The sequence below is a fragment of the Trichoplusia ni genome, chromosome 9 (genome assembly GCF_003590095.1).
Source record: "Trichoplusia ni isolate ovarian cell line Hi5 chromosome 9, tn1, whole genome shotgun sequence".
NCBI lineage: Eukaryota > Metazoa > Arthropoda > Insecta > Lepidoptera > Noctuidae > Trichoplusia > Trichoplusia ni.
This window is the reverse complement of record NC_039486.1, coordinates 1586409-1608947: the sequence shown is the minus strand read 5'-3', so window position 1 is coordinate 1608947 and position 22539 is coordinate 1586409. Positions and strand designations below refer to the sequence as shown.

General features: G+C 33.6%; 1 protein-coding gene across 1 annotated transcript in view; it reads left to right on the top strand.

Annotated features, from left to right (window-relative positions):
- LOC113497560 (protein dachsous) overlaps positions 1-22539 on the top strand; it is a 288878-nt gene that overhangs the window by 237470 nt on the left and 28869 nt on the right. Inside the window, exons 3-4 of the mRNA XM_026877148.1 lie at positions 14616-14793; positions 17763-18233. Of these exons, the coding sequence (XP_026732949.1) occupies positions 14616-14793; positions 17763-18233 (649 nt within the window). The remainder of the gene's footprint in view (positions 1-14615; positions 14794-17762; positions 18234-22539) is intronic.

Below are 22539 nucleotides of genomic sequence, written 5' to 3'. Positions count from 1 at the left end.
GTAATTCTCGTTATTGTGTAACTCTAATTAAATATTGTCGTAATTGCCTTCCTGTCTGTTCTCCTGGTCAGCCGTAGGGCTTAACGTTGATGTGAAAGTTACTTCGAACGTGTAACATGACTGGGATTAAATGGCTAAGGTTATTATATTCTAGGTCCTAGTAGTTTTTGATGGAGTGTTCTCAAATTTCAGGACCTTTTCATCTTAGTGGTTACTTATGCTATTGAAATGTTCCATATCTTCTTAAATATTTCCAGTTTAATGGAGATTCAGTTTATGACTAACATCGGAGAGTCAGTTTTACTTTTTTTATCGAATTTGGATTCTTCATCTTGTTAACTTTCTTTCATAACATTTCATTTCGTATTCACTTCACCATTTACAATAAAAGATTCAACAATTAAATTCTATTTTTATCCCAAATCATATTCTTTCACTGCAATGGGCCAAACTTTACTAATAAATTTTACACCACACACGACATTTTTATCATTTCCCTACAGACTATGATGGAATTTCCTGATAAATAGCAGCATTAGTAAGATATCGTTACTAGGAAAAGCAGTTAGCCATATTATTAGATCATTCATTTGAAATTGTTTTACACCGTTACTCCCTGTAATGTGTGATCAATCATTTGAGATCTAGCGTGGTGATAGCTCGGTTCCCGCATAATATATCTTGTGTGGTGATAATAAGATGATTTCAGACTGGTTATTAAAAGCTAGGGAATTTTATCGGTTATTAATTACTTGTGGATAGTGTGATTGGATTTGGTTTGCCATTTCACTGTTAATATTGGACTAAAGTGCCAATTAATTGCTGGGAAAACTTAAATTGCAGATTCGTGACTCCTTTTTTTTGTGAATCGAATGGAATTTGGAGTTAACCAACCGCAGTGTCTAAGTAGAATAAAGCCTTTTGCCCAGAGTTGGACATCTGAAAAATGTAAAAACACTAAATATCTTGGGAATAGTTCCATTCGTAATTCAAAATTCATCTTGATGGTCTTTTGTTTTATTTCATTATTAATAGACGCGTCTTATATCTCAAATTACAGTTACAACTCTATATTCCCCACCATGAAAGTAGGCGTAACAATACATGTAACAACACTATTTTAATTAATCATAAATAGGCGGACTAATACGTCATCGCTTTTGTACCGATGGCAAAAAAATAATTATGAATTGATTTTATTTATAATAAACTGTCAATCCGCAGACTGTAAGCATACTGATCACGGCTAAATGATTCTTCTTACAGAAAAGTGTCTGTGCCCAACAGTAGAATATTGGAAATCAAATCTTTTATAAAGAAATTTGTATAATAGAGTAAATTAAGGTATTTTTTTAGGATCAGACTCAGACTGACTAACGTCACTTGGAAACGCATCACATTGTTACACGTCTTCAATATGAGTGCATGGATTCTATGAAATATGCCACTAATGTCTTTAACACAACCCCAATAGATACCGTCATATCTAGCCAAAGACAAGGACACAAAATGACCATAATATATCATGGTCATTAACAACGAAACATGTCAGTAAATATAGGTAAAGTACAACCAACCTCACATTTGTAGAACTGTTTGGCATATCACCGTCTTTATCACAAGGTATTAGAGTTTATTTTTGTTTGTTAGTGTTATCAATGTTGTGAGGGCTACCGTACATAGTCATTTGGAACAATAGTCGTCGGCTAAGGCGTTAAGTTATCGCAGGGTCAAATCCTAACTGAAATGTGGATGTGAAACAAATGCTAGTACATTTTCAGTGTAATTGAACGCGGAGTGTTAGGAAACGGGTATTTCTCATAACTTTTGAGAGAAACTATTGGCCTTAACTGTTTTTGATAGAGTAACTGCAGTAGCAAGTTTTATTTTGGTAGCAATGGCAAAGTTTTTAAGTACATCAAAAAGCTTAATTAAATGTGATGAGAAATAAATCGCGTTGATTCACTTTAGACACTTCTATATCCGTAAACAAAATTTAATTTTTCATTTTGAGAATTTATTTTAATTAATTAACACAAACATATTATAAAACAACACACATCTATGAGATAAGGTAAGAAAGAAACAAATTCTAATTCACTGCAGCAGTCAAATTTACTTTTAATTTACAAAATTTCAAACCTTTTTTTTCTGACCCTACTCTTAGTTGTCAATTAATATACAATGAAGCTTTGTTAGACCGTATCATACATTTAAACACACATCGCCATTGTCTTGATTGCACAAGCAAATGTTAATATTAATAATAATGTTTATTTAAGTTGCCTAAGATTTCAGCTGCTGACGCTACGTGGGTGTTTTATGGAGATATTTTGATTGATATTGTTTTTTGCTGTTTAAATTTTCGTTTTGAAATTAGATTAGATTTTTTTTGTATGTCATAGATTCATAAGTACTTGGTTAGAATGGAACAGTTCCGTTATAATAAAATAGTTGGAGATCGTTGCCCAGCAGTGGGTAAATGTGGGCAACAACAAAACATAAATTTCACATCTTAATTATCTGCTTATCTCTTTTTTCTACAACCATGTTGCAACACGCAAACGTTTAAGTATAAAATACAAATGCTTTCAATCTCACAAACCAACAAAGCTAAAACTAGACTCACTACTCACACACACACACGCATACACAATGACATACAATTGCACACGCACACAAACACAGATCTACTCCTACTGGTAATTGAGGCAAGATGAGCATGTAAATTACCATTGATACTATTACATTATGGCGATTCTGGTTGCCATGGCGACCGCGTATGGCTGCACGCCATCCCTCATACGGCGGTGTAATGTTTCATTGTGGAATCATGGAACAATGAAGAAATGGTTGTGGATGTGGTATATTGAGCAGTTTAAAATGTATCGTTTCTCTTATAATCGTTTATATTAAATTGAACTAGCTTGAAATTTAGCTGTTATTACTATTATGTCTGCACTTGTTTGCTCATTTAGTGTTACATTCCTAAATGATAAAAACAGAATCATATAATATGTTTGTCACCAGGCGCTAAGGAATGAACCGTGATAGCTAGACAATTGAAATTTTCACAGATGATGCAATTTTGTTGCTACGAGAACGACAAAATAAGATAAGGGTCGAGGATAGTGGTTGCTACAAAATATCTGCCTGCTCCGTCAAAAAATAACATGTTTACAATAAGCTATAACGTAACATAACGTCTCATTCCAAAACCCTCTTTATGAAGTTACAACGCCAAGTTTCACAGTAATGAAAATTATGCTACCAGCAACTATTAACTTTGGTAACAAATTTAAATATATTAAAATGCCGCATCCAGTGGCTGGTTACTTCGCGACTGATTCTAATTAAGCAGAAAGCTAAAGATTTATAAGATATAGGGGCATTAGGGAGATTTATACCAAGTATTGAATAATGCGATAGCACTAATGGTGCCCCGTGTACTCGCCCGGCCTATGAAATTCTTGTATGTGCACCATGTGGGAAGTCGTATGAAAAAATATTCTAGATGTTGTTTATGAAGAATTAATTCCGACTGCATAGATAGCCCAGTGGTTGAGGTTACCACGCCAAACATACTGCGCGCGTCGTGTCGCGGGTTCGATCCCCGCGTAGGTGAAACATTTGTGTGATACACGAATCCTTGTCCTGGGACTGACTCCCGAGACCCAAGGATTAAATTCCGCACTGCGGGAGTCATTTTTAAAAAAGCTAGAATACTTACTTAAAAAACCTAAATAAATGAAGTGTCCCACAGATGGAAGAAGATACCGCTGTTCAATTGTAAACTTTTCTAAAACTATTCTACATTGTGTAAACGTTTTTAATTGCCCTCATACTATGATGTGTGTCTAGAAAACATACTTCAAAGGTCAAAAACTTCACCGCTTCATCAAAGAAAACATTGCATAAGAATACCTATCGTTTATTAATTTACAAGGACTTCGATGATACAATTTTACCGATATATAAAAATCAACTTTAATCTATTTGCAATAAAGCTGTTAATCATATATTATATTCGTCTATTGGCGACTCTAGACCAATAAGAACTGTGAGAAATAATTGCCAAACAAACAAGTGTTGACTTTAACTTTTTAAGAACGTCAATAATGACAACCTAATTAAAACTAAATCAAATTAATCTGACACTTATAGACATTCTTAAAAAAATATACTAGTCAAGAGAGAGTTGAACTCGCGACTCTGAGGGTTCCGTCAAAAAAAAGGTTAGTTAACAACAACTTTCATCTCCTATCAAATCACTGGCCTTAGCGATAATTGCTTAACCTGTAATTAACTAATTACTGTTAATGCGACAACAGAAACACATAATCTGTGCAAAATTACAATTTCATAGTTAATTCATGAGATACATCATGCTGACAGACGGACAGCAAAGCACCGCATCCTTATTAATATTTAATCCATTTTAACCATTTATGCACGATACCCTAATGAAATAGGAACATTAAGCTATAACAAGTAAACAAAAAGTTAAATAATTCTCACAAAAAAACTAGTTAATCTAAAGTACAGTTAAATCGGCGATTAACAAATAATCTGTATCGCATTACTGTCGCATTTATCTATAGAGATTATATTATATAAGCGTTGCGCAACAGACTGGTTTGAGTCCAAATCATTAGACAGATTCTTCGAATTTTAATGGTTATTAAGAATTTCTTTTACAAATTAAAGGTCTAATCATTCATGGTGGTCAAAGAGATGTACCTGTATTTTTTAATGCTGAATTGTTCATAATTACTTTTAATAATTTCTGGTGATAATCGTCGAAGTATGAGGTCTTCAACAACCTAATTATGATAATGACTTTTATTAATTTCCCTATTTTCAAAATATGGGCCCTTCGACAACCTAAGTTTCTTTAAAAATCGCTTATAATTGAAAGACACAGAGAGAATAATACGCATTATTATATTACGCAACGGACTTTTGACCCTGATTTTTTTTGTGGTTACTTCAGTAAGTTAAAGATAGGATGTAAAGAATCACCTTAGATATCCAATTTGTCAGTCATAACCATCGCGACCTACTTTTATTTTTGACATTTTTTTTTTCTTTCATCATTTTCCAATGACAAAACCCCATCTACAGTCAAATTCCCAAACACCATCAGAAGGCTCGCTAATCAATGAAAGCCATTCCTCCATTAGCTTAATATCTGACCACCATCTTAGTCCGTCAGCCATATTCCTTCGGAAACCGCGGCCGCTACCCACACGCCAACCTTCATTTTCATAACTGGTCGCACCGGTAGTTTTTCTTGTCGTCATGTTAGCTCGTCTCGAAATATATTTTTTATGTAACATTTTGCTGGTTGAAGTTTTGGCTTATTAGTTTTCGGATTAAAAAGGCTTTTGTCTTACAGATCTTGGTCTAAAATTGTTTTCAATGTCTATTTCTGCCTACATTTTACTTGACAGTCAAAACCTCTAATTTAGTCTGTGTGATTATAATTAAAAATTTTTATGTTCCATGAAGTAAAATGACTTTTTTCCTTTTGTAAAATCTTTTAATTTGGATAAATAAATAATAAAACCTTTTTAACTATCCTAAAGTGACAATTGACATACAACTTAGTGTAAGACTGATTTAATCCGTCTATAAAACCCACAACTCAGGCCATACACTCGACATTAAAGGGTAAAACACAATTGAACATTAATGCGCCCATTTCTTTCAATAACTCTCATAGAAAATGTGGAGTAAATAACTGTCTTACCAATACAATGTAATGCAAGTGACTTTCAAATCGCCGCGATGATCCGTAGCGCCTCAAATAGACGAATGTTATAAGTTCGCCCTAGCTATTACAATAAATGGTGTTTGAGTTATAAGTGATAGCGGAAACAGGCCTTATAAAAGATGGCGTTTTTTATTTGACTGGCTTTTTGGTCGTGTGGTTAGAGTTCGATTGCCAGAGTTCGATTCCGACCCACTACAAGTAATGAGCGATTATTTTCCATGTGTTTAGATATAATAATTAGCCTGTGATATGTATTTATTTAGAAGTCCTCATTATAATTTTTTGCTGAGTTTGAGATTAAGATTGAGAACCGTACAATACCATCTGTATTTTTTTTACAAAATATATTGTTCCGATCCATATTCAATATCCATGACTTCAATTAGTAGAGATTTTGAAGTCTACAACTACAGATTTTAAGATATTTAAGAAGCACAAATTCTTTTATAAGTTTTATTGAAGTCTGATAAAATAAATGACGTCTACATATTTTATTCGAAGTTTCACTATCAGAAAACCGCAATCCTCTCATCACTTGTACCAAACCCCAGTGATTTCGGAAACACAGCCGCGTGTCAATTAGCGGTGTATGTCTCATCACTTTTTGAACCACATTAAGATAATTCGCTTCACCGTTGTAAGAGTTAGTGCGGTCGGTACACGCTGGCTTTATGGCCCTACTGCATTATGGGGCCATGAAATTAAGGTTTAATATTACGTAGTTGCGTTAAAGTAATTGTTATTGCGAGGGTACTGTTTCTTTGAGTAATTTGTTAACTGTATTTTTTTAATACTTTCATCGTAGTCGATATCCCATACATCTCTAAAAGACTTTTCACAATTAGTGCCTGATTTTGGCTCCTTGTAAACGTAAGGATAAAAATTATAGATAATAATTTAATCGCAAGTAATATTATGTAATTTGTGATCATGCATTAACTAGACTCTTTAAATATAATGTAGAGCATAATAAACCTTGTTTAACGAATAAATTAATTATAACGATCCAATTTAAAAGCTGTAAAATGTTCCAATTATTATATTTCGCACTATACCCATTTTTAGAAACTTAGTTAAACTATTTTACATGAGTGACGCTCGTAAAATATATTTTTTAAGCAAATTGAATCAGTTCTCTTAAGTTATTGATTGTAAAAGTCAAAATAATTGTTAAAAAAATGTTTATATAAACGCCATCTTGATTCCGATGAGTTTTCGTGAATAAAATCACTGCGGGAAGTCTGGTGTAATTAAGCATATTTTTATTAATAAAAATGAAATAAAATGTTTGAAAAATTTATATTTAGTTTGCTACGTTTATTGATAGGTCGTATTGTTGTGTTACAAAACTTGAATAATAAAATGGATATCAAAAGAAACCGAGATAGATTTTGCATATTATTTAAATACATGACACACTAGGCGTGCCTTGTGGATCTGTTTACGTGTCAAAGCAAATTTTAGTTTACCTTTGCCTTTATATTATAAAAGAAATGCTAATGTATACCTCCAACGTTTAACTAAATCCTCATTATCTATAAATATGTAGTTGAGTGAGCGGTAGTCTAGAGATCTTTTAAAAGTTGCTCTATAAAATAAATAGTATTTACTTTGTAGCTGAAGTAATTTCAACTAAAATATGTAACATTTATTACGATTTGAAAGTATATCCTCAGAACCTCTTATTAATAATAACATTTGCTCCCGACCCGTTTTAGAATATGGACTTAAAATATCAACATTGTTATTCAGAATTATAACCTGAAATAATTTGTAACAAACTTGATAACAATTTCGCATTTATGATCATTATTAAACTATAAAATGCAAGTCGTTTAAAATAATAACATCGGATCGCCCACACAGAGGTCATAATTTTTAAAATGTCACAAAATTTAGAGGTGTGACAAATCCTATAATGTGATATGTATTTTTAAATTCTTCGGTACGATAATTTATTTGATGATCAATCAGCATGTTCGCTGGCAGTAAAATATAAGAGTAAATAACATTGATTACGAGTTTACTAAGTACCAAAGTCAACATGCATTTTTATGACGTAATTTTAACAGAAAAAAAATCTTAAAATATGATGACTCTTAGGTACAACCCTACCTACCACAGTTTGTAAATAAAATCATTTACCAAAAGTAACACTTTATTCGAAACCTCAATTTCAAAATCGCAAACACTTAATATTACAAAGCTTTAAGCTCAATTCGAATAAATGTCGTAATATATTTTTTAATTTTAAACCCAAACCAACTTTGTCACTCGTTGACGCCTCTTAAAGGTGAAAGAAACTCGATATTTGAGAAAAACTGAATTCAACCGACATTTTACAAGACTTTGCCAACAACATTTTTTACTGTAAATAATTCTGACCTAACCAATATACATTTAAACACAGAAGTGTTTACACACACAGTACAATTGATGACAGAAGTTAAATAATACTCCGAATGCCACATAATAGTGGTTACGGTCAAATTCGAGTCTGAGTCAACTCACTTATAACTGTGCAAAATAGCCCAAAGGAAAACAAGTTTGCTCAAAAAAATGGTCACCCATCAAATTTATGACTGAATCAAACGTTGCTCAAACTATTTTTTCTGTTATGACTGTCACTGCTACTATACAACTGTCTTACCAAAACGGTTCAAGATATACAACGTGGTGACAGTGACACACAGTGTAGCTTTTGTAATAGGGTTCTATTCACACCTACGGAAGCTTAAAAAATACCCTTTTCAATATTAACCTAAAAACAGTAATCTTTTTTTTCATGCACTCACACTGGAGCCTTAGTTATAGCGAATTATAGTCTAAAAATACGAATAATAATAAAATTACGCAACAAATCAATTAAATATTTTTTCTTTTCATAAATGAAACAATAGAAAGTTTCAAAGCTCATCGATGTTCACGGCCTGACCGCAACGTACGCATGACACCGCACAAACTCGACACACCGGCTATCAAGTCTCAGGTGTCAAGTGTCGAGTATCCCTTCCGCAAATACATTCACACACACTGTTGACATGCCTTGACACTTCACAACCAGCAACTGTAAAATTGTTTGTTATTGAGTGATTAACTGTTTAATAACATTTCGTTAATTACATAGTTAATTCTGGTATTAATAAAATGTGATTGCAACAGTAAATCGAACATTCCTAAAACCTATTATGTTATTAGAGTTGAGAATTGTGTGATTTCTTGCTGGTATACAGGAATAGTCTTTAGCATCTCTCTAAGGTATTTTTAGCTAGCACTCGTTAATACAAGTTTTTTTGACCTGTAGTTTTTGAGTGATATATGCAACTATTCTTATCAATTTCTATTGAATTCAATGTGTCAGAATAATCTAGAAACAATAACTGCAAAACAGCATGTAAACATAATCATAGTTTATATACCCATCGATCCTTTCCACAAGTTAAGTTGCCAACTCCCGCGCACCCTGTTGCCTCGTCGCGCACGTCACGTGCCCATGCGCACCATAAAATTACATATTTATCCTCTTGACTCACTCCCACAACGACGATAACTTTAATATACTTTAAACATTTTGTATAGAATCTGATCAAGGTAATGACGTAAGTCAGGAAAATCGCTAAGGCTTGCAAAAGTTTTTAAAAAATGTTTAGAAGAATGTTCAGCACATTGATGAAGAAAATAGTGGAGGTTTAAACAGTATAGGTACTTTAAGGCCATAAATCGTTAGCTTCGCGCGAAGTAATGCAGTAACTTCGGTTCTCTTAACACTATAAAAACTTCCATTACAGTCAATACTAAAATACCAGCAGCTAAATAGAAAAAACTTGAGAATCCAATCTATTTAAAAAAGGATAACATTCTCAAAACAAAAGCATCAGATTTCCACACAGATACAGAATGGAGAATTGCTAAAAACAATAATATCGTTCCTTTTAATTCTTTAAAATAAAGCTGAGATATAAATTGTTGGGACAATGAAATGTTTAATGAAACAGAAGGTAAAGGCCAACGCGAGACCGCGCCTTCAATTAAAGAAATAAGCGATGAACTGACGAAGAAAATCGTTTATTTTAACATTTCTGGTATCGAACTGCAATTCCTGTTATGTGGAGGACACCGTTTCGCTGTTGTTTTTCTCACACAACAATAACTCGAAAGTTTTTATTTTTTACCTTAATTAATAAGTGGTAGTAGTTCAATAAGCTTCAAATTTCAAAAAATGATTATCATTTTCTGATGTTTCGGGCACAAGCCATTTACTCCGAGGACAGAAAGTAAAACCTCAAGAAATATACTTTTAAAGTTTCGCCCTAAATGTCATCAATTAAAAACAATTACAAAAGAAAGTGATAGTCCCCAAGTATGCAGGTCACAATTTCTGATTCATTTTTTAATTATCCGCAAGTTATTTCAAGTTTATTCTGGACTTTATTGCTTCGGTATAGAGTTCGGATTTCACTGGTATAAAGCTGTCGCTGTTGAACTAATGGCACTACAAATCCTCGGCAGTCCAGGCCAGGTATTGTCCTCTGAAAAGTTTATTTGCTCCTTACACCACTGTCGTCCGATCGCCTTTTTACTTTTATCTCAGACAATTTTTAAATGGTTTATGTTTGATACCATTATTGTGTGCCAATCAGGTTGAATTACAATGTCCTTTACCAACGGCCGAACTGAGTAAGAATTTCTTTATTATTTTTGTTACAAATCATTTTATTTTATGCCTTTTTTAGTTTTAAAGTAAACAAGGCAGATGTTCGCTTTATTTAGATGAGCCAGTCGAATGCGTAAGTTGAATTTAAATAACTCGTGTTTGAATTTACGGATGCTTGGGGACATGGAGAATTGTGGTGCTTACCTCAGTTTTTTCCCCCTTTTTTACTGGAATTTATGTGTCTTTAGTTTTGACAAGTTTACTCAACGCATTCTAGGAAGAGGCTACTTGTGCTAGAATTGCGTCTCCATCTTTCACGGAAGCTCATGCTTCGCATATATAATTACTAACAAAAACTAAAAAAAAAAAACGAAATTTCGAGATCATTTTCTGGAAGTGCTAAAATATTTTTCGATCGTGCTTTCCTTCGGATGAGATCCCTCCGATTAATAATCTGAACATTAGCGGCACATAAAAGTCACTAATTGAGATATCCCCAACAGTTTGAACTCAACATTTTTAAAGTGTCAAGTATTGGATGGAGTGTGTAATAAATCTCATTGTTGGCACTCTTATCTACCTTACTGAGGTAGCCGATTGGGTCGTTGTCAGTGAAAGAAATTTTAAATATAAAACCCAGTGTCGCAGAACGACCACGGCCCTTATCTCGAACGTTCATATTTCGAAGTATGTGGAGCGATCCCATTTAGTAAAGAGCTGAGGAGACAATATAAAAAATGGAGATGAATTGTACAATTTATGATATGGGAAATGTGAAATATTTTTTAATAATGTTATAAATTCATATCTTCCAATCGTTTTAATGAATACCAATTAACTACATGACGATAATGTCGATCGAGAGTCAAATTATACATGCTTCCTCTTTCTCAGATGAAATCGACAATAACTCTCATCAAACGATACAGCTGACGTTAAGTGAATTCAAAAAATGTCACTTTTATATCACATAAAACAAGTTATCAAAGTCACAACCGTTTTAAATGAAGATACTAAAGATTACAAAATCACTTTAGTTGAGAAAGGGTCATCGTGTGTGGCAGTATCGTAAGGTAACGACTTATCAAAGATCTCTTCATTAAAAACTAAAATGTGAGGTCGTTACGACTGTTTGTGTATTGGAAACTGAAGATGTTCGGTAAATAGTATTGCGGAGTAAAAAGTATTTACCATTGAGACGAGATTGGTAAATCCAGAAATACTGAACTTATTTTTAAGATAACAGCATTATAAAAATGTATCACAATTCTCATTTCTTCTGTCGATCTTCTTTCTTGAGATTCACGTGTATGTGCCGTATTAATCGATAAATTTGGAATTGAATCAAATTTAAAAAATGCATCATGTAAACAAAAAAAAACCATCACCATCTTTATTAAGTCCCTTAATACCTCCCCGATCACAATGATCACTCAATGTCCTAATTATAAAGCCAATATATTATTGACAGTTTTACCTTGATCAGATATAAAATGAACATTAAAATAAATCCCAGAAAAATATCCGTCCATCTGGACAGGTTTGGTCCAAGAATCGTCCCTAGTACGAGAGTTTGCATGCAACGCGGAGCGCATCAATCAGCAATGGAATCGTATTCTCAATAATAATAAAGTAAGCTCATCTGTTTCGGGGATCTGTACAAATGTTTCTGAGAACGTTGCGTGTCCCCTTAATGATCTGAATAAAAGTAAATGTTTTAAACAAAAGCTTTCTAAGGTTTAATTAGGTTGTATCGGGTGAAAGTCGGGGATCATTGCGTTTTCGGATGATGGTGCACGATATTGAAGAAGTCATTTTATTTTTGCTTCGCATTCATGGAGGCTTAAATTGAAACGGTGAATTGTTGGTGGCACTGAACATCGATATGATGCTCACGAGAATACAAAGGATACGGTATGGGGTAAGGCAACAGGACCATTCATCAGTCAACATTGTTAATAGGTATATAAAGAACGTGTAAACATGATAAATATTCAAGCAAAAAATGTGATACGAACGATCAATAATAAATTACAAGGAAACCTTTTCTGCAATAAGATTTACTGACCGCATGATATAGTGCCTATACCTTGAAATGGTTTCAATAAATTTCAAACCCAATAAAGAAAATTAGATAGATGATCAGTTTCTTTTACATTTAGTGCCGATATTACCTGTTATGTAACATTAAAATGATTATCTAAACGTCTCAATACTAAAGCAATTTATATCAATGATTGACCAACAATGTTAATAAGACAAGATACAAGAATGAAGCCATTAGCGGAATCGCTAAAACTAACACCGTTTCGCGATCTCATAAATCACAAAGTAATTTGAACCTTACCATTAACTTGTCTGAGTTGAAACTCCTTTAGCATGTGTGGGAACAATTTATCTTAGCGTTCGACGTGGATGCAATTAATCAAGAGCCAATGTCACGTACGTAATATAGCCGAGGTAAAAGAGAAAAAGATGATTTCAGGCTAATTATCTTTGATGTTGTTATATTTTTATTTTGCCACTTAACACCTACAGAGGCAATTTGTCGCTTGTTACCTTATTGCTATTGAATTTTCGGGCCCAGTATTGTGTGACTACCGTCAGTGAAGCGAGTTGATTTATTTCTCACACGTCCAGTACTCATTTATCATCGTTCGGTTGTATTTAGACTGTTTATTTTTTTAATGAGCTCTCGAAAAGGTCAATTTTGCGTTTATAGTTATTTTTTCTTAAGCCAACAGGGTGTTTATTTCTTCTTAAATACGTTTAAGATCAGTTGTCGTGTCCGCAACCCGATCTCATTATTCGGAACATGTAAGAGAATTAAGGAAGCACTCGCATGGATACCGTGTTGTGAGGTGAAGCTTTGCTTAAAGTCGAGCTTATTTATTCAATATTTATTGAGGCTTAATCTTTTGCTATTGAGTAATAATTTACTTGGACCTTCTGCAAACGTATTTACGGAATGTGCGTCGGCAAATGCAAAAATATTACCAACACTGACTTCCATGGAATAATAACTTAGAATTCCCATTTCAAGTTACTGAGTGTTGGACTGTACTGTTGTACAGTCGAATACAATGTCCGTAACTTCCTATAGCTGTGGGACCTCACAGAACCTTGATCAATTCATCGAATTAAATACCTTTAATTAATTACGATCGCTATCTCAGCTTGGACTGTAGATTGCAATTAGTCGTAGTAAGGAACCTTTGTTACGAGTTACATGACGGCTGTAAATTTCCTGTTTTAGCCACCTTCTAGGATTACAAGCAATGGATGGCGTTTCTGATGAGGGATTCTTCTTATCATGATTATCTGAATGAAGATCGGAATTTAAAATGTAGTGTTTTTATCTATATGCAAGAAGATGCATCATGGTTTAGCGGTGACGGTGCTTGAGATGAAATCGATTCCATTTATTATGATAAAGTGTAACACGTAATGACAGATAATGTAATGAAGTGTGAAGCGACAGACCATCCCTTAAAATTTCTTGCGGATCAAATTTTTATAGTCAGACTAATAATATAGTTGAATATTTGCTCTGTTGCTTAAAAACTAAGCTCATGTAAGATCTATCGGATACCAACGAAATTCTCCAATATACCAACTTTTTTTTAAATTATGCAAATTCTGAACTGGTGGTAATACTATACCTACTCATAATTAAGATGATGACGTAACAAACTTTGCTACCTTCTTAACAGAGAAATGAGAGGAAATTTATCACGCAAACGCTGTAAATCATTTCACGCTACTTTTAATTGTGATGTATCGGTGAAGAGAATAATACTTTAAGATGTTCAGCTTGGAGGCGAGTCGTTTAAATGAAAATTTGAATGAGCATGAACGGAAACAGTGATTAGAAGTTTAAAGACTCTGTCATAGGCAGTTAAGATACTGAAAAATATTTTTGGGAAATCTATAGTACATATGTTTTTTGATAATAATACCGATGAAAGCCTTTTTGTTTGGGGTAACATTTATGATATTGTCAATTTATTATGCAATGGTACCAATAAGTAAAGAAGCATCAAGAAACCGGTTCGAAACAGTATCTATCAATAGTCACCTCTCCTTCTGCAAACGCCGAACGTAACTTCCTACACAACCAAATATGTCTCTTAGCTTTTTTAATTCATCTACTTCATCAAACTAAGATTTCCCCTTCTTCCACAGATGTCAGCTATTGATCCCGACTGCGGCGTCAACGCGATCGTCAACTACACCCTCGGAGAGAGCTTCGGGAAACCACAGTTTACAGTGAAGCCTGATTCTGGAGAGCTGTGTGTGTCGGCTCCTTTGGACTATGAGGCACATACGGACTTCGAATTTCCTGTCATTGCTACTGATAGAGGTATGTAAAATTTAGTTTGGTATCAAACTTTTTTGGAATAGTAAGAGTTACACATAGATAGTGACTAGCTGTTACCCGTGACTTCGTGCGCGTGGTTAGGAAATAAGGTATTTTCTCGTACTAAATCGTAGCCTATGTGTAAATCCAGGGTGACAGTTAACTCCATACCAAATTTAATTAAAATCGGTTTAGCCGTTTTGACGTGAAGAAGTAACAAACATACACACTTACAAACTTTCGCCTTTATAATATTAGTGGGATGACTAAAACAAGGTGTCTACATCTGACCGAGGATTTGGTGATTTTTGAGAAATTTTATTTACTTAAAGCTTATTCGGCATGTTTATTGGGCATTGTGATGGTAAGTGAGGTTATTCAAATGAGATTGTGATAGACAAATTTTAACAATAAAAAAGCTGCTAAGGAAGACATAAATGGTTTAAAATATAGAGTTACATGCATTAAGAAATATCAAATTAATCGGAAATATAAACCTTCGGTAGTATGTCTTAATGACCAAGTTTTGTTCAAGTATAAAATATTATTAATTAAATCCTGTTGGCCATACCTCGCCCATTAATTAGCTCTTACATTCTTCATACTATAAAGCCAAAGATTAAGTGATGTAGGTACGAAAATGACTTCAACGAGTACAATTGCATTTAATGAAATATATTTTGGAAAATGTTGTATCAAATAAATAATAAACTACAATTATTTAAACAATCTGTGCTTTTTGCAAGAGATGGGAGGCCTATAATCCGTTCCAAAGCCTTCAGATACGAAAACAAAAAATTTGATTGTTAATTTTCCAATTTTCTGCATGCAGCAATTTATTTCAAACTCATTATTTATTAGTAATAATGCAATAAGAAATAGCATTTATCAAATGTGGGTTAACAACATTCCCTCTGCAAAACCTTTATTAATTTTCTGATAATTAGTTCTACGCAATATTCTCAGAGCCATAGTAAATTGTCTTAGCTTAAAATTTAATGGGTTCGTATTGGCTGGAATTTAAAGGGCGTTATCTTTGATTTTAGGCCCTTCACTTCACCTATGTTTTACTTGCATGAAGACAGTGGTTTCAGAGGATAGAAAAAGTTTTTTTTTATTTCTTCTTACTACTAATAGCTTACTCTAAAACTGAACAAAATAGAGTATTTCTGTAATAGTTTTTTTGTATCAATTTTGACTGACAAATTTTATATTTATTTTTAAATTTTTCCACAGTTAAATGGTAGGTATGGTCAGGTAGAATAAATGCCAAAAACGAATAAATATACAAAAAATATCGCTTTTCAGTACGTTGATATATAAATCAATCGATGCACCAGTAACTTGTTCAATAAAAAATAACAAACACCGCAATCTCAGTTTAAAATAAAGTATCGTAACGTAGTAGGTCAAAATAATCACCTGGTCGACCGAATCGAAAAAAAAAATCGAATAAATTTAATTTGTTATTGATTTCATGCTGCGGTCTTATTTGTGTGACTAATTGTGATATTTATTTATAACTCCACAAAGGTTTTTACTAAACCAAGCTTTGACTGTTAATTCTTTAGATACCATTTTTGGCCAGGACTTACAAATTAATAAAAAATAGTTTAATTTTGCGGACCCTAACTAGCAATTCCTAAATTCAAAATAATGCATTAATTTAAATGTTAAAAAATCATTTTACCTTAATTGTTACACATGTAAGACCTCATTAGTATATAAATAGCTTCACTTACTTCAACACGAGTGTTAAATGCTTTCAAAATATCAATTTCCTGTAAGTATAATGAAGGCATTAGATTGCATCTGTCATGGCGACCGCGTGGGCTTAAATCAAATACGAGGCAGACCGCGATGTCACACGACATAATTTTGCCTTGAAAATGATAAAATGACTTTAGTTTAATTTATAGAACCTACGTAATGATATTACTACATGTTGCTACATTGTGCAGTATGTATATATATATGTATTCTACACTAATATTATAAAGAGTTTGTTTGTTTGTTTGTTTGAATGTGCTAATCTCAGGAAAAAATGGTCGGGTTTGAAAAAATATTTTTGTGTTAGATAGAACGGGAAGAACTTAAGTACGACTTTAAAACACATGTCTTCTTTTTCATGGTCCCTAGTAACAATGCAAAATTATGGAAACTGGACTTGACTTGACTTTTTACATCTACAATTGATATTTTCATCACCTAAACCCTCCTTCCTATATTGGTAAGCAAGCCAAAACAGAGTAGACGATACAGGTCTTTAAAATATCCATGATTTGCAACGATTCCAAAGCCATCACATCGGTGAGCCCAAAATAAATTCCCCTGTTGTCTGTTCGCGGTCCCAAAGTCGACTCCACTGATTTATGACCACAGAACTTTGCAACTATCACTTGCTGTTTTTATTTCGTTAGCTCAAGCGGCTACTTTGTGTTTTCAAGAGGAATTTCCGAGGATTTTTTCCAGTTTTAAACTCTACCTTTCGAATCGGCTCTTTAATTTGTAGTACAGAATATTTGTTCTTTTGTAAAGATTTGTCAATAAAATGTTAATTGTCGATAAGTGATTTACAGTTTTAATATTTCGTTTCATAAAGATATGTTGTAAACTTAAATGTTCAACAATTTACGCGACTACAGTGCTATAATTAATAGGTAGCTGCACTATTATATTAACTTTACTGTAAATCACTAAACTTCAATGTCTTGAAAGCTAAAGTGGTTGACATACGTGGAATAATTGTTTAAAGCTAATTTTATAACAAAAGTATTCAAGAACTCTTAAAAATAAAACTAGGGACATGACTAACAATGAAGGGACAATAGATGATATAAGTACGCATCTAAATCCAACTTACCATCACAAAATCCACTAAACGCGTTGACAAACACATAAATCAGCCACCTGCCAATTAGACATAGAATTACAAACAATACGAACAATCAATACCAATTATTTATTCGCAGGAGGCCTGTCGACGACCGCTATGGTGAAGATCCAACTTCTCGATATAAACGACAATGTACCAGCATTCACAGTTAAGGATTACAACGTGTCTTTAAAAGAAGGACGGATATCAAACGAGCCGATTATAGCTGTGTCCGCGACGGACTCAGATTCTGGTAGATTCGGAACAATAACTTACAGAATCGTGAATGGAAATGAGAACGATGTGTTCAGAATTGATAGGAGTACTGGAGAGATTTTGGTTACGAAGCCGGCTTTGGTACAGGCCAATGGGAGGTTCGATTTGGAAGTGTCAGCGACTGATGGCGGTGGTTTGACTGCCCCTCAGAGTGCTGTTGTGCATGTGACAGTACTGCCTGCTGGAGTTGGATCAGCGTTATTCGATAAACCAAGATACAATTTTCGTGTGAAGGAAGACGTCAGGATTGGGACGATCGTCGGGAATCTGAAGGCTACGGTTGGTGATCGAGGTAAGTGTCTACTAATCAATTATATCCTCATCATATTAAAAAGGCTTTGAACTTTTTAGAGGAACAAGTAATCGAAGCTAAGATGGTATTAATCCTAATACCGAATGCAAACAGCAATTAGGATCGCTTACAATCCGAAATGAACAGAAAAACAAACTTCTGTCAACTAAAACACCGTAAATGTTTGAACAATAATATGATCTATTTTTGTTGTCAATACAATCATTAACATTCTTAGAAAGAAAGTTGGAATTGCTTTGGTATTTTATTAGTAAAGTGAACCTTACCATCGACTCTCTAGCAACATTACCTTGATAAACAGAAGTACTTGAAATACCACTTCTTCGACAATATTTCTTATTTATCGAAGTAGAAAATATTTGAACTGGATCTTGTATCACCAAAATTACACGGAAAGCCTTAAGCTCTTTAGCGTCTTTTGTATTACAGGCTAGAATCTGCTCCAATACTTAACATTCTTTAAAGTCCTTTATAGTTGAGTAAATAAGAGGTATCCCGTACTAATGTTCATAGGAAATCACCGTATAAAGTACAAACGACTCAATGATACAACTCCCGTTGACCGCTATCACCTTATAGCTTCATTTCGCTTTAACAAATTTATTGAAATCGTGCCCAAGTGGTTTCTATTCAAATTAAAAGCTTTTAGCGTCTTCGTAAGTCTTAGGAAAGGTAACTGGGTTGGGTTGAATAGGTTTGTGTATGCCAAGTGTAGTTTACATAATGGGAATCTTATGTACAGCGTTGTGTTTTGTATTGTCAGCTTTATGTTTAATGGAAACTGTGTTTAGGGCTAAGGGATCATAGAAAGCAGATGCAAGTTCAAAAGTGTGATTGGGAACAATATTAAATTGGGATTTATTTAAGATCAGATACTTCTTAAGCATATTTTCCCTCATAAGCACTTGTAACCGTCATATTATCTGGCTTTATTTTTATACACATTTTCTTTTTTAAATTAACCTATATGATTTTTTGTTACCGACTTCAAAATTTCATGCTTGTACATACAAAACCTCTGAAGATACATCCACATTTCTATCACCAAAAGCAACAAGCGATTTCCATTCCTCCACCGCTTTGAACACATCACTTAGACCACAAACCCACCACGCTAAGATGTCTATACACCAGTACGTAATCGCCCATTGTCTTAGCAAAGATCACGAGTTGATGCGAGCCGTGGTGCATCCACTTGGCAACTTTTATGAGCGCCTTTGAATTTCTGATGCAATCCTTTCCCATTTTGAAAGGACAAATAATTTACACGATGAATGCAACTGAATACGGTTTTAATTTAATGGGCAAATTTATTGGATATATTAATGTAACAGTTGCTTGTTATTTCGATTCGATTTATTATGGAATTTAAATTTTGATTTCATTTATTGATATGTGGTGGTGGAATTGCGGTTCTATGCACGTATTTGGGTGGTTCGATCGAAACAAGGTAGTACGAATATGACTTTTCCTAAATGATATATTATATCTTGTATATTTTAAGACACCACCGACAAAACGGTTAACATAAAATAATTTTGAGGAAAATTAAATCTGGATCCAGAATTGCTAACCTGCAGTGTGCTAGCGCAGTGATCAATGCTCATACCTATCTAACGTAGTAATTGGCCTGAGCCTGGTAGTGGGATTTCTAAAGGGTTGTATCTGATATTTATTAATAGGCTAGTTATTCACATCTAGTTTTAGGATCATCTGGATCATTTGTACTTTACTTTAGATATATCTTAATTTCAAAACGAAATAATTTTGGTGATTTTTGACAATTCCATTTCATAAACAAATGCTCTGTAAAATCCACGCGTAAAAAACTAGCTTCGTTTTATGAATGCTGGACAGACAAACATGAAGTGAAGTACAACATTAAAAACCGATAAAGCAAAATATGTAGTTGTCATCAACCAAGACAGATAACTGTTCACTTTTATGTACGGTATTTGCTTAGTGCTATAATTTATTCCCTTTTGACAATTCTCACGGCTGATCTTTCGATCTTTCATCTTGATTTTTCATTGCGGAAACATGATTAAAAAATGCAGTTAAAAACTTGTTAAACAAACGCGTTATGAGGTTTCTTGATAGTTTTTACTCAGATAATAAATGTTTATTGCTTAATATTGTCATAACAAAATCGATTATATATAATTCTCTGTCCGAAAGAGGTTATATACATAAGATTAGTAGTTTCGATGGAAATTGTAGATGAATAAGTGATTCATAGACTGAATTTAACAGTTTTTCGTCGCTGTTTATTTTTATGTTATATTTTGTCTTTGTTTTATTTTTGTGTGGTTAATGTAGAACCTCGAGTGTGACCACCCTTACAAATTATTAGGAGTGCTAACAAGGATTCTATTTTTTTTAATACTTAACTAGTGATAACTGCTGTGTAATACCTATGCACATGACTTATTAAAAAAGAAATTCGTGCATCGATGACTTGATACAACCTTTGATTTACAGTCCAACGGGCATATCACCCGAAAGGTTGGCCAGAAAGGTTGAAAGTGACGACAGATATTGATATGACTGTACGACTAGTCGAGTGGTTCAGATCACCACGCCAATCCACAGAGCGCGGCGTGTTGCGGGTTCGAACCCCTGTGTATCACAAGCATTCGACTTGAATTTTTGTGAAACCCCCCTCGAAGAAAGGAATAAAACGTCGTTTAAAAATTATAATTAAATCCTTGTAACTAATCCCGGAGTTAAATCTTTTATTATGAATGTAAAATCTAAATATTTCGAACAAAAGTGCTAAATTAAGGTCTGATGGTAATGAGAAAGGAACTTCGAGAATAGTAATCGTGAAACAACGGTACTTTAGTGCTCACTATTTTCTACAGCTTAAATAAGGCTAGGTCAACTACAATTAAGGTTTGCTACATTTAAATGACGGCATTACGCTCAATACTTTATTGAGTTAGTAATTTAGTGCGACTTTTCAAATGCATTTGTTTTCATTCACCAAGGCACTCAAGTCACATTCACAAAGACACCCAGACTTAGGACAAGTATTTGTAGATCACAACAAATACTTAACCTACGAGGGTTCGAACCCGCGACACTTTGAAAACAGGGCTTTTGGCATGGTGACTTCAACTACTCGGCTATCCGTACAAGTACAAAAATCATTATAAATCGCTCAAATACGTCTCTTGACATGGACTTGTCAATTTTATACTTAAGGAGTTCCAGAGTTAACGATAGTGAGTGCTTCTTGCCTCGACAACCGGTGTTAAGTTTATTACGACTTAAGACTTTATGGATGGAGCTCATCTATTTTTAATAGACCTATCTCTGTTTATTGAACTTTTAAATAAATGAAAACTTGAAAGAAACAGATTGTCATTCATCAAAATATTAATAAACAAGAATTTATGCAAATTATTTAATTAATTACTAACTTTGTCGGTCATTGGAATTGAGAATTTGTTTAAAAGGTGCTTTTTACTACTTCTAATAGAATATTAAAAAGTCGTAAAAAAAATAACTAAGTGCAAATCGGGGTTATGATCCACATCAAACTTATTTTATTGGTAATTTACGTTTTATAAGACTGTTTTAATAATTTAAACTCCTAAAGTGATGTATTAACAAGGGGTCACGTGACCTGAGGATTAATTGAGATTATTTTTATGGTGATGACAGTTGTTAATCGACGCATGCGCGGTAGAGTTTGTATCTTTTTAAATATAATTGATTAACTTAGATAAATAGGTTTATGGGGATAAATGTGGTTCGGTCTATTAAGGGAAATGTTGTAAACATACGTGCTTACAGTTGTATATTATTGTAAAATGGGTTATGTTTATTGGGAATATCAGATATTCTCAGTAAACATTGGCACGGTATACAACCTACATACTTCAAGTCGACTCTACTTTAGCTTGCAAGAACGCTAGATAGACTCTTTTTGCGTATCGACTAAACCATTATATACAACTTTATACATAAAATCCTAATGTATGCTATTGATATTTCATACATGCAATAATATACAATACCATGCCAAACTGAATGAAATCATTCAAGTGCGAGTCGGACTCCCGACTCTGAGGATTACGCATAAAGTCTGAAGGAAAACAAGTTTTCCTCAAAAATCGTTTTTCATTACATTTATGAACGTACAACGTTGCCTAACCATTTTTTTTTCTTTTTTTTGGAAAAGAAATACATCATTTAAGAAAATTTCAACTGTCTAGCTCACGGTTCATGAGATACAGCCTTGTGATAGACGGACCAATAGCAGAGCCTAAGTAATAGG